Below are 14,238 nucleotides of genomic sequence, written 5' to 3'. Positions count from 1 at the left end.
AGAAGGGCTGGGAAGAAAGATAGCACCCAAGCAAAGGGCCGAGTTAGCAAGGATCTGCAGATTGCGGGGCAGATCTCCTTTCATGTGTTCCAAAGGAGTCTACGCAAAAAAATAAGAGTTTACATCAGAAGCCTTTCGACTGCAAGAGAGCATACACCTCGGGAGAGTTTTTTGGTGGAAAAGAATAGCTTAAGACAATTGGGTATCTTTGTGCAAACATCAAATTGTTTGGGAAATGGTACACCTTCCACAGCACGCGCACCAACTCACTTAAAGTCTTACCATCTCGTGATTACTGGTAATTTTACTAGGTTTCAACACAAGTGTGATGCGGTCTTCATCTCACACTGTGAAACACTCAATTTGAGTAAGATCTTTGGAAGATGTGCACACTCTTGGAAGCCTCTATAAATAACAGGGGAAACCCATTAGACCAAACGGTACCTGGGTAATAAAGACTCAAATAAGAAATTGGTACCTTGGTTATACGGTATATGTTCTGAATTGCAATAATAAGGAATAAAGAGAAAGTATTCCCTATTTAGTATTTATATCACTATGACCACACTTGGTCTATTTTTACCTTTTACAGTCTCTTGTCTCGTCATGACCCACAAACACGTCTAAGGTTATTACTGAATCATTTTTTATTTTATCAAATAAGGAAATTTTCAATATTTATCGTTTCCAATTTCAAACACGTTTGTATATACAGTTAGTTTTTACATATATACAATAGAAGCCCTTCGTTTCCAAGTTAGGATGTCTCACTGAAAAAATAAACAAGACATTCCTATCGAGATCAAGCAGACTAATGTGAGGAAAACAAATAGGTGAACATTATTTAGACCCAATGTCTTTAAAGTCCCTCAACAAATTATTTAAATTAATCCAAAATGTTTATATATATCTGCTGTCTCTTTATAGTCGACGCGTTTCAGCCAATCAATTCTGGCCTCTTCAGGACTAGGGCTATTCACAATCCATCTGTACAGATAAGAATTAAAAAGAAGGGGAACAGACATCAATTATAAATCCAATCAGATGTACAGATGGATTGTGAATAGCCCTAGTCCTGAAGAGGCCAGAATTGATTGGCTGAAACGCGTCGACTATAAAGAGACAGCAGATATATATAAACATTTTGGATTAATTTAAATAATTTGTTGAGGGACTTTAAAGACATTGGGTCTAAATAATTTTCACCTATTTGTTTTCCTCACATTAGTCTGCTTGATCTCGATAGGAATGTCTTGTTTATTTTTTCAGTGAGACATCCTAACTTGGAAACGAAGGGCTTCTATTGTATATATGTAAAAACTAACTGTATATACAAACGTGTTTGAAATTGGAAACGAGAAATATTGAAAATTTCCTTATTTGATAAAATAAAAAATGATTCAGTAATAACCTTAGACGTGTTTGTGGGTCATGACGAGACAAGAGACTGTAAAAGGTAAAAATAGACCAAATGTGGTCATAGTGATATAAATACTAAATAGGGAATACTTTCTCTTTATTCCTTATTATTGCAATTCAGAACATATACCGTATAACCAAGGTACCAATTTCTTATTTCACTCTTGGAAGCCAGCACAAGTGTCCCTATGTTAGAATGCCATGTGCAGTTATTGAGGGATCGGGCATCATATTCCAAATACATCTGGCAGTCCATACTCTAGTTATTGTTGGGAATTTCCTTATAAGCATTAAGGTCCGGATTCAGAGTATGACGAATGATAGTCTGTCCGTCAGCGTGGTGGAGGACATCACCTGCACCATTCTGATGGACTTCCATCCATCAAATTTAGAGAGGACTGAAAGCACAGCTCTCATCTTTGTATATTGAAAGGAACCTGTCAAAGCGCTGCCTTTCAACGTACAAAATGTTTAGTGGATGTACGTCTGCTGATTTGACAACTATTCACTAAACTTATCTTATTCTTTTATTTTTCTGACTCCCAAAGAAGGAGTTTGTCATGCAAAACAAAAAAATATGATGCCCACGCACATCAAGGGAGTTTTCTCCAGTGTATGGAGATCATTCTTGTTTTTTTCCCCTCTCTTTCACTGCCAAGTTTTCCCCCAATAGTGAGGGACAAAAAAAAGGCATTACACGGCCAGCCATAAATAGGGAGGAAGGTGGAATGTCTTCAGGTCTTCTTCCCTACTCCCGTCGTGCCATTAGAAGAAGCTTTCAGTCAACTCAGACAACAGTAGATTCATCAATGGAAACCTTATAGCCCACCCATCTCTAAATGAAGTAGGCGGACTATAAGTAGTGTAGACAGAGTTCTCTCCATCGCATTTGCGACAATTACCCTCTCAACAAACTCTTAATCAGGCCTTAAAATAGCAAAAATGCCTACTGGACCTAGTCCGACCATGCAGAAATCAGCCATTAACTCAACTGGAAGACTGGTCTCCAACAATAATGGAAAGAACACATCTCACCTGACTCAAACAGCTAAACTGGTTATCAGCGAATAGTGCTGCATTCTAAGAGCTGCACTGCATTAAAATGGCTTATTTCCGGAATACCGTGAAGTCCTTACATTCCATACACCAACATTTTGTAAAGAAATAACACAAGTCTACTCCTCCTCGGAGTTTGGAATAGTATTCATCCAGAGCTCACAACAACTTTGTAATCCTCCTTCAAAACTTTTTAAAATAAGAGACACAATCAACTAGAGCCTCGAAAACTATCTAAAGGTGGCCGATCATCAGGCTTGGTGATGAATCCCATTCATAACTTTACTAGTATCACAAATTACAGCACAGACAACTATAGCTGTCTTTGCATAATTTCCACAGTGAGGGCTACATCACCACAGTCATAAGAAATGCTAATAAGTGCTGATAATGCACACAACGTATTCTGTTTGTCTCCTGAAATATTGGGATGTAAACTGTACACCACTGCTCTACGACTGCTGTGTGTAAAATGCATTGATTTGCAAACTGCTCTGACGCCAACAGTGACTATGCCCATGCTACAGACAACCATTGATAAATTAGAAATAAATGTCCTCTCCTTCCAAATCTGAATCACATAGTTTTGTGTTCCTTTGGTAAATACAGTAAGTGAAACATGAGAAAGCAAGAGTTAAACATGAGACAATACACGTTTTGCTCATCCGAGAACAGACTACTAATGGTTATCAGTTGAGCCTGGGAGGCAATGGTGTTACATGTCCTGGTTCTGTCATTCTGAAGTGTAAAGAGATCATGTGGGCATTCTTAGGGTAATTACAGTTGGGCTGTACCTCCAAGAAGTACAGCCAATGACCTTATCATAAGAACTAGCTCAAGGCAAGGACGGAGATCTAGATGGAGAAAGGGCCGAAGAGGATTATTAGTAATACAATTAGTCATATGAGACAATCCAGAAATAGTAACCAGATTAGATGGAATTTTCCATTTTAACACAAGGTAGAAGAAATCACCTAAATTCAGCCTGGTGTTCTATAAAACTAAATTATTAGGAACAAAAAGTGGTATTCAATTCACTAAAGGTCAGTCTATTGGAAGTGATAATTATTGCAAGTACTGTCTTAGTGGCTGCAAAATTCATCTTCCGTCATCAAAAATATTTTTCGATCAAAGTTCTGCTGTGACACCAACCACCAAAATTGTTTTTTTCTAAACTCAACAGGTGACATTAGAAAACGTTGAATGGTCAAACTGAAAGCTGGTAGGATAATGAAGGGAGAAGTCTTTATTAAAAGGTGGGACATCCTCTAACCATGCATAAGGGCAGTGCACCAACTCCCTTCCCCATATCATACCTTAAACAAAGACAGGATGAAGGCGGCCACTCATGTACCTTCCTTGTAATGATAAATTACAAAAGGAAGCACCACCTTCCTTTTCGAAGCAAACAATTGATCCACCATCACAGTTAAATAGTGGTGCACTCTCACAATTCGAAGATGGCTGATTAAGAAGCAGCAGGGAGGCAGGCACCAAGATGTAATTTAGAAAGTATGTTTTTGGTACATGGGCTGTTAAACACAACGTTTCCTACCCATCACAAAGATATCCTCAAACATTAGTAAATTATGCTCTACTAACGTGACGGATTTGGTGTTGATCATAGTGTATGCAACACTGTGCAGTAATTTACATTTGTCACGTGAATGAGTAAAGAGAGCTCAGTAATGCTTACTACTAAGATCACAGTCCTGGTTCTTGGTGACACAAAGGTTTGTTTCTAGAATCGTAAAATTCCAAGGATGGGGCAAGATGATGAATCCAACAATTCTCGATTGGGGACAACAGAGAAGGTAAGCGCTGGCCACAATTTAGGAAGAAATGTTCCATAAGCAATTCTAACTTACTTCTTGAAATTAATGAATAAGTCAAGACTAAATCACCTCTGCCTATACAATAATCTTTGTGAGTTCGGGGGAGATCATCATCTTGGGAAGTAGGAGAGGGAAGACACTATCCACATCACCTTTTTTGTATCCGATTTAAACTCCAAAGTAGGTGAAGCCAGTTCTCATAAATCCATACTTTCTCTTACGAGACCGTACTAATCTTAACTGCTCAATAACGCTGGCCCTTCCCTCTCAAGAGACCTTCCCAGCCTCAATTGCTCAAGAACGTTGGTCCTTCACTCTTAAGAGTTACATGCGCTAGGATGCCCGTTAGGTGATATAGCGCTTTATATACACAAGATAAATAAATAATAAAGAAATGTAAAGACTTGCATTCTTTTTCAGATGAAATCCAACGTATCCATGATAGTTTTACAGCCGATCTTTGCCACATGGACCTGGTCAATTAAGAACTGTCAGTAAATAAAGAGGAAGCACCAGGGCTTTAGCCATCCATTTCAGATAAAGAGGTCCACGTCTTGCTGTTGGTACTCTAATTAGGCTCTCCAGATGATATCTGCTCAGGTCTGTTCTGTAGACCTCAACCCCAAAGATAACGTCTGCTTTGACTTCTATGCTTAATGCTTCCTTTTACACAAAGGTAACTTCACAACTCTGGAAGCATGGTGCCAACCAGCCACTGCTTAAACAGCTCAAAACCAGCCCAGATTTATTCTACATGCCTATATGCCTGAATTCACGAATACTGTGAACATTATTTCTCTTGCTTAACTTAGCGATGTTGTAGGGATTATATGTAGACTCCATTTTAGTTTTCTTTATTAGCTTAGCATCTTTCTGAAATTATGGTTTGCGCATGTTTTTTCTTGAAAACAAAATGTACGCATTTATTTTTCATAGACATTGTTGTTTCGTAGTCTGCACTGTTCTAGTGTCACACGTACCAGAACGCCTTGTCCTTGCTTTTTATGTGCTCGTAGGAGACAACTCTGTCCCTTTAGACTAAGGGGAATTGTTATTCTGCGTCTCTTGTAGCATGCAATATTGCCGGTGTTTTATTATTTTAACAGCCTCAGTGTATAAGTCAGTGAGAGGCACTTCACACTGGAGTCATGATGCATGCTGCAGAGAGCCGTGAATGAGACTCGGCCCAGCAGGTCCGGACATTCATCCTTAGAAGGAATATAGCTGCGTAAGCAGAGAAGGGTGCAGGCTTACACACTCATACCACATGCATGTGTTAATGCACGGAGACCGGCTTCCTTGGACATTAAACTAAGGTATGGGGTTAGATCATTCGAACATGGTCTGGCCGGAGGGTACCCCCGAATTGCTCTTATTAGCATAGAACTAAAAATTATAGATAGGAGCCATATTAAAAACAATTAACATTTGAATTGTTTGTGTTTTTCAACATTCTAATAATCCTTATAACAATTATCTGTCAAATAATCACAGTTCATGTCTTATTTACAAGAACTAGATCTTTTCAATAAACATTTGAAAATGCACTATTGTTTCTTTTCTTAGTAACAACTTTGAGCATGAGATTAGCTCTGTTTCCACAAATTCCTCGGGAATCAGAGTGGTCATGTTCGAGGTTACTGACGGCATCTAGAACGCTGAAAGGTTCGGAGTTTAGATGCAGTACTGTGAGCTATGCTGACCAACATTTACTAATGACATTAGTAGACTTAGTCTCTATATTGTGACGTTGTGTTGCCCTAATACACAGTTTTACTAAAATCATAGGAACCATACAATAGCACTGGTATGCTTATACAAGCAACTCCAGAGAAATTCCTCCGGTTTCACTGCTAGACAATTTCAGAATAGGCACTGATGTGGGTTGCCGTGCCAGCCAAAATCTACTCAATCTTTCTGCTGTTGTTTGGCCGCTGTTTGCCTGTAGAGTGTGGCCTGTCCTGGTTCTGCTCCTTTTTTCCCTTTAGTCTTAGACTTGTCTCATTAACATGGGGCCACTCAAAGATGTCTTCTATGTCCCCCATACTCCTTAATGCTTATATTCAACCGCTGACTAGCATAAGATCCTTTGATGTGGAATCCATATCTTACAACACTGACACCCAGTTGACATTGTGCTTTGATAATCGTAAATCAGACAAACACACCATCCCGTTTTGGATAACTGATATTTAGGTCTAGATGAGCAATAGTCTGTTAACCACAATAGCAGCAAGACCGAGACCAGGATGGCATGTTACTGCCTACTTTTTGGCTTGCATGAATCGGCTGCCCACTGGCCAACTGGAAAATCTAGCATTCCTGATCGACAAGGAACTGCATATCAGGCATCAAGGGAATATCAATTACATTGGCTGCTATCACCAGATGAGGTATCTTTTTTTTTTTTAAGAACTTTATTTTTCATTTTACATATGAAAAGAACAAAAACAAATTGGCATTGGTACAGTGTACAAGGCATACCATCAGATCAGATGAGGTATCTTAAGAAGATATTAAATTTATCTAGGATGAGCCCAAAACTGCAGGCGGTACAGAGCATGGGAGTCACACTTGTGTTTAAACTGTAAAAATTTGATTTTTTGTCTACTCATCAAGGACTTCATTGGTTACTTGTCAAATGAACCTCGCTAATCGGGGCTTTTTAGCTCATGTACCCAATTGTATTCTTATGAGATCTCACTGCGTTGGCCCTTCTGTTCTTTGACATCAAGGGCGTTATCTTAGCTCGAAGTACTATGCTTTAGTTGATCGAGACACTGGTAAAGGGCGTCTGCTGTCCTGACCCCACAATTCTGGAATGTTTGCCTATTACTCTTCAGTCCCCTGCTTATCATAGAGCATTTTGGAGTGCCCTTAATGCCATTTTCGTTCGTTGGACTACTCTGCTGTACCTTATCACCGGACCCCTTAGGCCGACACTGTGCTAAGTAGAATACTCATTGACTTGGCAAGGTATCTAAATCAAAAAAATATTCATAAGTAGAACTAGGAAAGTCTTTATTAAAATATGTTCACCAGATACTTTAAAAGCTAACGTGTTATTCCATCTTTAACATCTATCAAAAGATATAAAATAATGTTGACTCAAGCGCTGTCATGAACACAACTTTGTCTCTACTTTTTAGAACCACATGGGCGCAATTAATATGATCTTTTGGTTTCAGATAAACTGGTCAATATGTTCCATTTCAGTAATTGCACCCCCAGCTCAGCAATCAGATTTTCTTTGTTTTTGTTGCAAACACAAGTTTACTCAAAGAAAAGCAGTACACTGTCCAATCAGCGCTCTAGCTCTCCCCTACTCGAGGGTATAAAGCAACTCGTCGGCCTAACGCGCAGTGTTGACGCGCAGTGTGGCGCCTACTCCTGCGCCTAAGACGAGCCAAAGACCAGCCTGTCTGCGCCCGTCCGCGACAGGACGGGGCCAGGGGCTGGGGGCTATGGCGGATACTATCACTTGCCCGGTACCTTTCCCTCGCCCTGGTCTCTCGTATACCAGCCAGACCCTAATGGCTTTAAGCAGGTATGCCACTACATTATGTTCCCATAGAGTACAGGGGAGCCTGGAGGGACCGTTTTCCTGCAGGGTTTGTTTTACACAATTTACAAGCAGTGCTGTAATCACGCCTTGTCAGATAAGGACTACCTCCTCTGTCCCTACCAACTGTCAGCAAAATCCGATTGACAGTCCTCCCAATGACTCATCTTTGAATTGCAAAAACCTCCTGTGTAATGTCCGCTCTTTAGTTACCCATTCCACTCAGGTCTGGGATCTTATAACATCAGAAAAGCCACATTTTTGCTTTTTAACAGAGACCTGGTTAAAGCCCCACTCTGTTCCGGCCATTACTATGGGGGTACCACAAGGATACAAATTAGTAAGGATGGACAGGCCAATTAAAACCGGTGGGGGATTAGCCATTGTTTTTAAACAAGAAATCGAGGTAGTAGTTACTGAGACCGTATGTAACCCGCAAATGGAGCTCCTCATCTTCACTATCAACCCTAACTCTAGGGAAACCAGGAAGGGAGCTTTAGTCTACCGACCCCCAGGTCCGCTGGGTAATTTCTCTCTTCTACTTGTTGAAACACTGGCCCCCCATGTACAGGTGAATTCTGACTTCATCCTGGTAGGGGATTTTAATGTTCATAGTGAACTTACCTCTTGTGTGGAGGCACAAACACTCCTGGCTGATCTAACCACCCTTGGTCTGCATCAAATTAATCAGGGACCCACGCACTTAGCCGGTCACACCTTGGACCTTGTACTATATAACTCCACCTCTATAAAATGCCTCCCTCCCTGTCAAGTGGACTGGACTGACCACTCCATTATTAAATTTTATACTCGCTCCAACCATGAGGCTAAGGGGGTTCAGAGAACCCTCGCTGATGTCAGAAGGCCCTGGAATAAATTAACGCCTGAGAGCTTTAGGGAGAAATTCACCGAACCTAACTGGGCTGAATGTGGCGACAATGTCACCGCTGTACTAGCTATTTTTAATGAAGCGGTAACTACTTTCATCAACCACGTTGTTCCTTTTAGAACATATAAACCACGACCTGCCCCAAAACAAGAAGTCTGGTACACAGATGATCTCAGACAACTAAAAATCATTGCACGGAAATCTGAGAAACGATGGAGAGCTACACGCAAGGCAGAGGATAAAGAAACTTATAGGACTTCCCAAAAATATTATCATAAAGCTATTAGATCGGCTAGGAAACATCACATAGCAGCCCAAATATCAGCAGCAGGTAAAAATGCTAAAGTCCTTTACCAAATCTTACAGACCTTTGTCAAGCCTGCAGCTTGCGAAACGGAGGGGATTGAGTCTCAGGAACTCTGTGATAACATCTCACTGTTTTTTGTTAGGAAAATAGAAGGCATTTATGCTAAGATCTTAGCCTCAAAAACTACCTCTAACACCTTGAGATCCGAGGACATTATGGCTCCGCCACATCTCAGCACAGCAGAAAACAACGCTAGCAAGCTTGTTGAATTCCCTCCTATATCAATGGAGGACATTGACACTCTAATCAATCAAACTAAGAGTGGATGCCCTTCGGACATCATTCCAGCTCGGATCATGTCACTTTTGAGGGACGATCTAGGTGAGGGTATTCAGTGGGTAGTTAATCTATCCTTAGGATCAGGGGAAGTCCCCCCTGATTGGAAGCGTGCTTTGGTGAGGCCTCTACGGAAGAACAACTCCATTCCATAGACTGACCTCACTAATCTGAGACCCATCTCTCTCCTCCCTTTTTTAGGGAAGCTCGCCGAGAAGTTTGTTAACCGGCACTTATCCAATTACATCGAGAGTGCAGGGGGACTAGACCCCTCTCAATCGGGTTTTAGGCCCAGGCACAGCACCGAGACCGCCTTGCTGTCCGTCGCTGACAATCTTCATATGCTTCAGGATAAGGGGTATTCCGTTATCCTGGTGTTATTAGATTTGTCAGCGGCGTTTGACACTGTGTCGCATGATATCATGACCACCAGACTAGTTGACATCGGTCTGGGAGGCAAGGCGCTGGCCTGGTTAAGGAGCTTTTTCACCAAACGCACTCAGAGAGTCATACTTGGTTCTTACCAGTCAGAGGAGGTGGAGATCTCAAAGGGGGTGCCACAGGGCTCCTGCTTGAGCCCTACATTATTTAACATCTATGTGGCACCCCTAGCTAACAACATGAGATCCCACGGGTTTATCCCCGTATCGTATGCAGACGATACTCAACTCCTCTTTCCGTTTAAAATCATGACTCCTGAAGTGCGTCACTCCTTTGCCCAAGGGATGAAAGAAGTGGCGCATTGGATGGCAGCAAACTTCCTTCAGTGTAACGTCTCCAAGACGGAGGTGATGCTCTTTGATGAAGCCAAACGTCTGTGGACTCCTGACTGGTGGCCTTGTGATCTAGGCCCAGTCCCGGAACCAAAAATGGTAGTGAAAGATCTAGGAGTCAAGCTGGATCAGGAGCTCATCTTAAAACATCACGCTACGCAAGTAGTGAGCTCCTGTTTTCATGTTATTGGGCTTCTCCGAAGGGTGTTCCCCCTGTTACCTGATACCACCAGGAAAACCTTAGTTCAGTCGCTCGTGTTGAGTAGACTGGACTACTGTAATGGTTTGCTGTTAGCCGCCAATGAGGGGGTCATCGCCAGACTTCAAGTTGTGCAGAACACGGCTGCACGCCTTGTTCTCAATGCCCCGGCCCGGACTCCTTCAAAGCCCCTTCTTAAAAAACTCCACTGGCTCACGGTAAAACAAAGAGTGATGTTCAAAACTTGTTGCATCATTCACAAGTGCCTTTCCGGCAGAGGTCCGGATTACCTAACTAAGCAATTCATTCCATACATTCCGGCAAGATCCCTGAGATCTGGAGACCGTGAATTGTTATGCGTTCGCAGATTCTGGAAGACACGACAAGGTGGAAGAGCTTTGTCAGTGGCAGGCCCGAAACTTTGGAATGAACTCCCATTCGAAATCCGAGCGTGCAGGGAACATTTTCCCTTCAGGAAAAAATTAAAAACATTCCTGTTTAACTACTGATTTTGGTTGAACATTAAATAAACACATGACAGGGCTATTTGCTTTCTGATGACGCCAAAGGCGCGGAGATACTCCCTAGGGAGTCGATTCCCAGCGCGGTACAAGCTTGCAAATAAATAAATAAATCACATCACATCACAGTAGAAAGTAAGACATCCAGCCACGGCTCAGCCATCTGATTCAATTTGTTTTCCATGCATACACGTGTCCTCTCAAAGGGGAAGCAGTACGGTGTGCAATCAAATCTCAGAAGAAACTAAGATATGCAAAAGAACAAGTAAAGAGCACTCGAAACACTGAACAAGCACATAGGGGAAAAACAAATGACTTGACATTTGTAAGTTTCTGAATAGTTGGGGGGGGGGCAATGTTGATAGGCCAAGAATTCCAGGTGCTGATCTCCTGAATACTCCACCTTTGTGTATTTTTGGGAAAGAGCTGGATAGACTCGAAGGGCAGCAGAAAAATCTTTATGCCCTTTGGCAGGTCAACACATTCTGCACATACCAAAAGCCAAAAAAAGAGTTTTGCTGAAGATCAGAACCATCCTCTAGGCAAACACAACACAGGACAAAACACTGTGGGAATGGGAATGGAGAGATGAAGAGAGTCAGAAGTAACCAACTGCTACCCACCTTCGGAGAGGCTATCCCCTCCACTGCGGCCAGCCTGCATGATGCTCAGCTCAGGACAAGAAAACAGGGTTGAGAGTAAAAATACTGGAAAAAAGGGGCGGGTAAGGTTGATGTGGAGGGTTGGATATGTGAGAAAAAGCGATTAATGAGGTGGGTCGAAAGTATAAAATACACGGAAGAAGTACTGAGAAAAAAGCTCCTGGTGAGCATCGGGGGATGGGCAAGTAACAGTGGTAGGGCGAAAAATGCTAAGTGGAGATACAATTAGGGTGCAAAGAGTAGAAATATTGTCTGCAGAACTAGAGGTGGTGTGAAGAGTTCCTGAAGGAGTAGAGGTGGCATACAAGACTAGCACAGATTTCACGAGGATGCGCACGTCTTAGTGTACGGTTGAATAAGTGTAGGTGTCTGGTAGGAGGCTGTTTTGTATATGTGTGAAGAAAATGTTACATTGCTATAACAATAATTTTGAAGGCTTTGGATAGTCAATATTGGCATGTTCTACATTATTCCACCCTCCACTGTTTGGACTCCGAGAACCATCCCTGAGTCGGCTTAAGGTCAAACCATATGACGAGGATGGGCTAGTTTAGATGGGACAGCTAAAAGTCTCACACTCTACTCCGTAACTCCACGCATGGTATTTCCAGGTCACATACCTGAGCTGTCCTCGCCATGTGTTGTAATCCTGCTTGGGTAACACTACCGCTGGACTTGAGTGCACAGCAAGGGGTAGCCTACTCTCAAGGAACTGGGACTGCTGCCACCACTCAGTCAGCTGGAAGAGAAGAGGGGACACGGTTAGAGGGATTACCACATACACAACACACAGTCTGCAAACATGCTTTTAGCTTTGCAAACTGTGAAACTGTCACATTTGCCAGCTGGCTTATTCCATTTCGGAATATCAATTCTGCTTCAGTGTTTTTTGCTGGTATTTGAGGAACTCAAACAAATGAGTTCTCAAAAAAGTACAAGCGATAAATGTATTCTCCTAAATTCTAGTGCTCCAATAGTCCTTTGTGGGCAGTGGTGGTGGTAAAGGAACAGAAGTAGAGTTAACTAAACAAGTCACGGGAGTTGATGGACATTTTTGCCACACCCATAATGTGGAATGGGGACATTTTAAGAGCCAATGTATTCCAAGAGGTAGGGATTGTTCACAGCGACTATACAGACAATAACAGTTTCACTTAAACTGCACAGAAGCTCGCCGGCCCCAACCCCTTATTACTAGGGAACTAACAATCCAATTGGATGGAAGTGACTCCGTTACCCCCCAAAAAATCTGTGTTGGATGTTGAGCTGCCCAATAGCATTGTGCGCTTCATTATTTATTCACAGGATGTGTACAGTACCCACACTGCAGAGATGAGCCTTTGAATATGCTAAGAGCAGGACTATGGGAGAAATCACCTTAGAGTTTATTGGTGCAGCTGAACAAGCGAGTTACCAGTGCAGTTCAGGACTTTCATTGGTCTGGTGTCTGACAGAATATAGTATGGAAGGAGAACCACAGAGTGGAGCTTTGGGTTTAAAGATCTTCCACAAATACATATGTACCCCATTCTATTTAGAAACAGCAGATTCTGGGAGGCAGAACTGTGGCATCTAATCAGCTGGTTGTGCTGAAACACTCTAGAGGGTAGTCTGGGGAAGACAACCAAGAGTGCCTCAATATCTGTAGGACTAGGGAAGAGCATGGTTTGCATCACTGATGTTGTTCATATGTTTAAGACTGAAGATGAAGTAAAAGGCAACCTTTTGATCACTTTGTAGTTGTATGAAAGTTTGTTCCAGTGGCAACCCCACTTATATGCTGTTGCAGCAGTTGAGGAAAAACCTCACCAGTGCAAGACCTTTGCTGGAGTAGCAATCTCTCAAGAACACACAAACGTAGAAGATGCTCTTTGCCACTGTAGTAATATTAGCCACCAAAGAAGACTCCGAAAGATTTAAAACTGTGCTAGGTAAAGGGGAATTGCATACAGTCCAAGGTGCCTTAAATTAAAACCCCTATTTTTACTACACCCATTTCAGCAAAAAGTCATCATTGGTGCATTACCAAATCTTTGATATACTAATAAAGGTCTCTCATGATCAAAATTGTGATATTCTGAATTATGTTTGATTCGACTGGATAGTGTGGAAAAACATGGCATGCGAAAAGGTGTGAGCTCCGCCATCACAGACAAGCATTGGCAAAGCCAATAGGTCTCACCTGTTGTCAGTGTTGTACAGCAGTGTTAAAAATAATTAAGGTTAAGGAAGCAATAAGAAGAGCACACAGAGCAGGAGTTGGGGGCGGGTGGGTAAAAGCAATACGTACAAGGGAGGGAGAAAACAGGTACTCTCATGGAGTGCTGAAAAGGAGGAAAGTAGAACCCCAAATGTGAGCAGTTGAAAAATACAAGTTGTTAAATCAATAGGATGTTAAAGAGGCTATGCTCCATGGGAGGGACAAAAACAAGAAAAGAATTGGCAAAGCTAATAGGTGTCACTTTTATAATACAAGTGGCAATGTTTGTATATATTGTTTAAAGAAAGAACATTTATAATAATGGGAAAAAAGCAAAGACCTATCTTATGGCATTCTCAATATTGTGCAACAAATTCAAAGTTTGTAAATTGCATGTTTTATTTTTCACATACTTTTCATCAGGAAACTGAACAGAATTTAAAAAGAATAAAGAAGTGTCAGCATGTAAAAGGAAACAG

At 41.7% G+C, this 14,238-nt stretch overlaps 1 protein-coding gene across 2 annotated transcripts in view; it reads right to left on the bottom strand.

Moving 5' to 3' along the window:
• Positions 1 to 14,238, bottom strand: part of LOC147717803 (carnitine O-acetyltransferase-like) — a 114,589-nt gene that overhangs the window by 57,856 nt on the left and 42,495 nt on the right. For both annotated transcript variants that reach the window (XM_086924592.1, XM_086924593.1), the window contains exon 3: positions 12,180 to 12,298. In XM_086924592.1, the coding sequence (XP_086780718.1) occupies positions 12,180 to 12,298 (119 nt within the window). The remainder of the gene's footprint in view (positions 1 to 12,179; positions 12,299 to 14,238) is intronic.

The sequence above is a fragment of the Lissotriton vulgaris genome, chromosome 5, assembly GCF_964263255.1.
Source record: "Lissotriton vulgaris chromosome 5, aLisVul1.2, whole genome shotgun sequence".
NCBI classification, from domain to species: domain Eukaryota; kingdom Metazoa; phylum Chordata; class Amphibia; order Caudata; family Salamandridae; genus Lissotriton; species Lissotriton vulgaris.
Note: the sequence above shows the minus strand (reverse complement) of the source record. Positions and strands in the feature narration are given on the sequence as shown.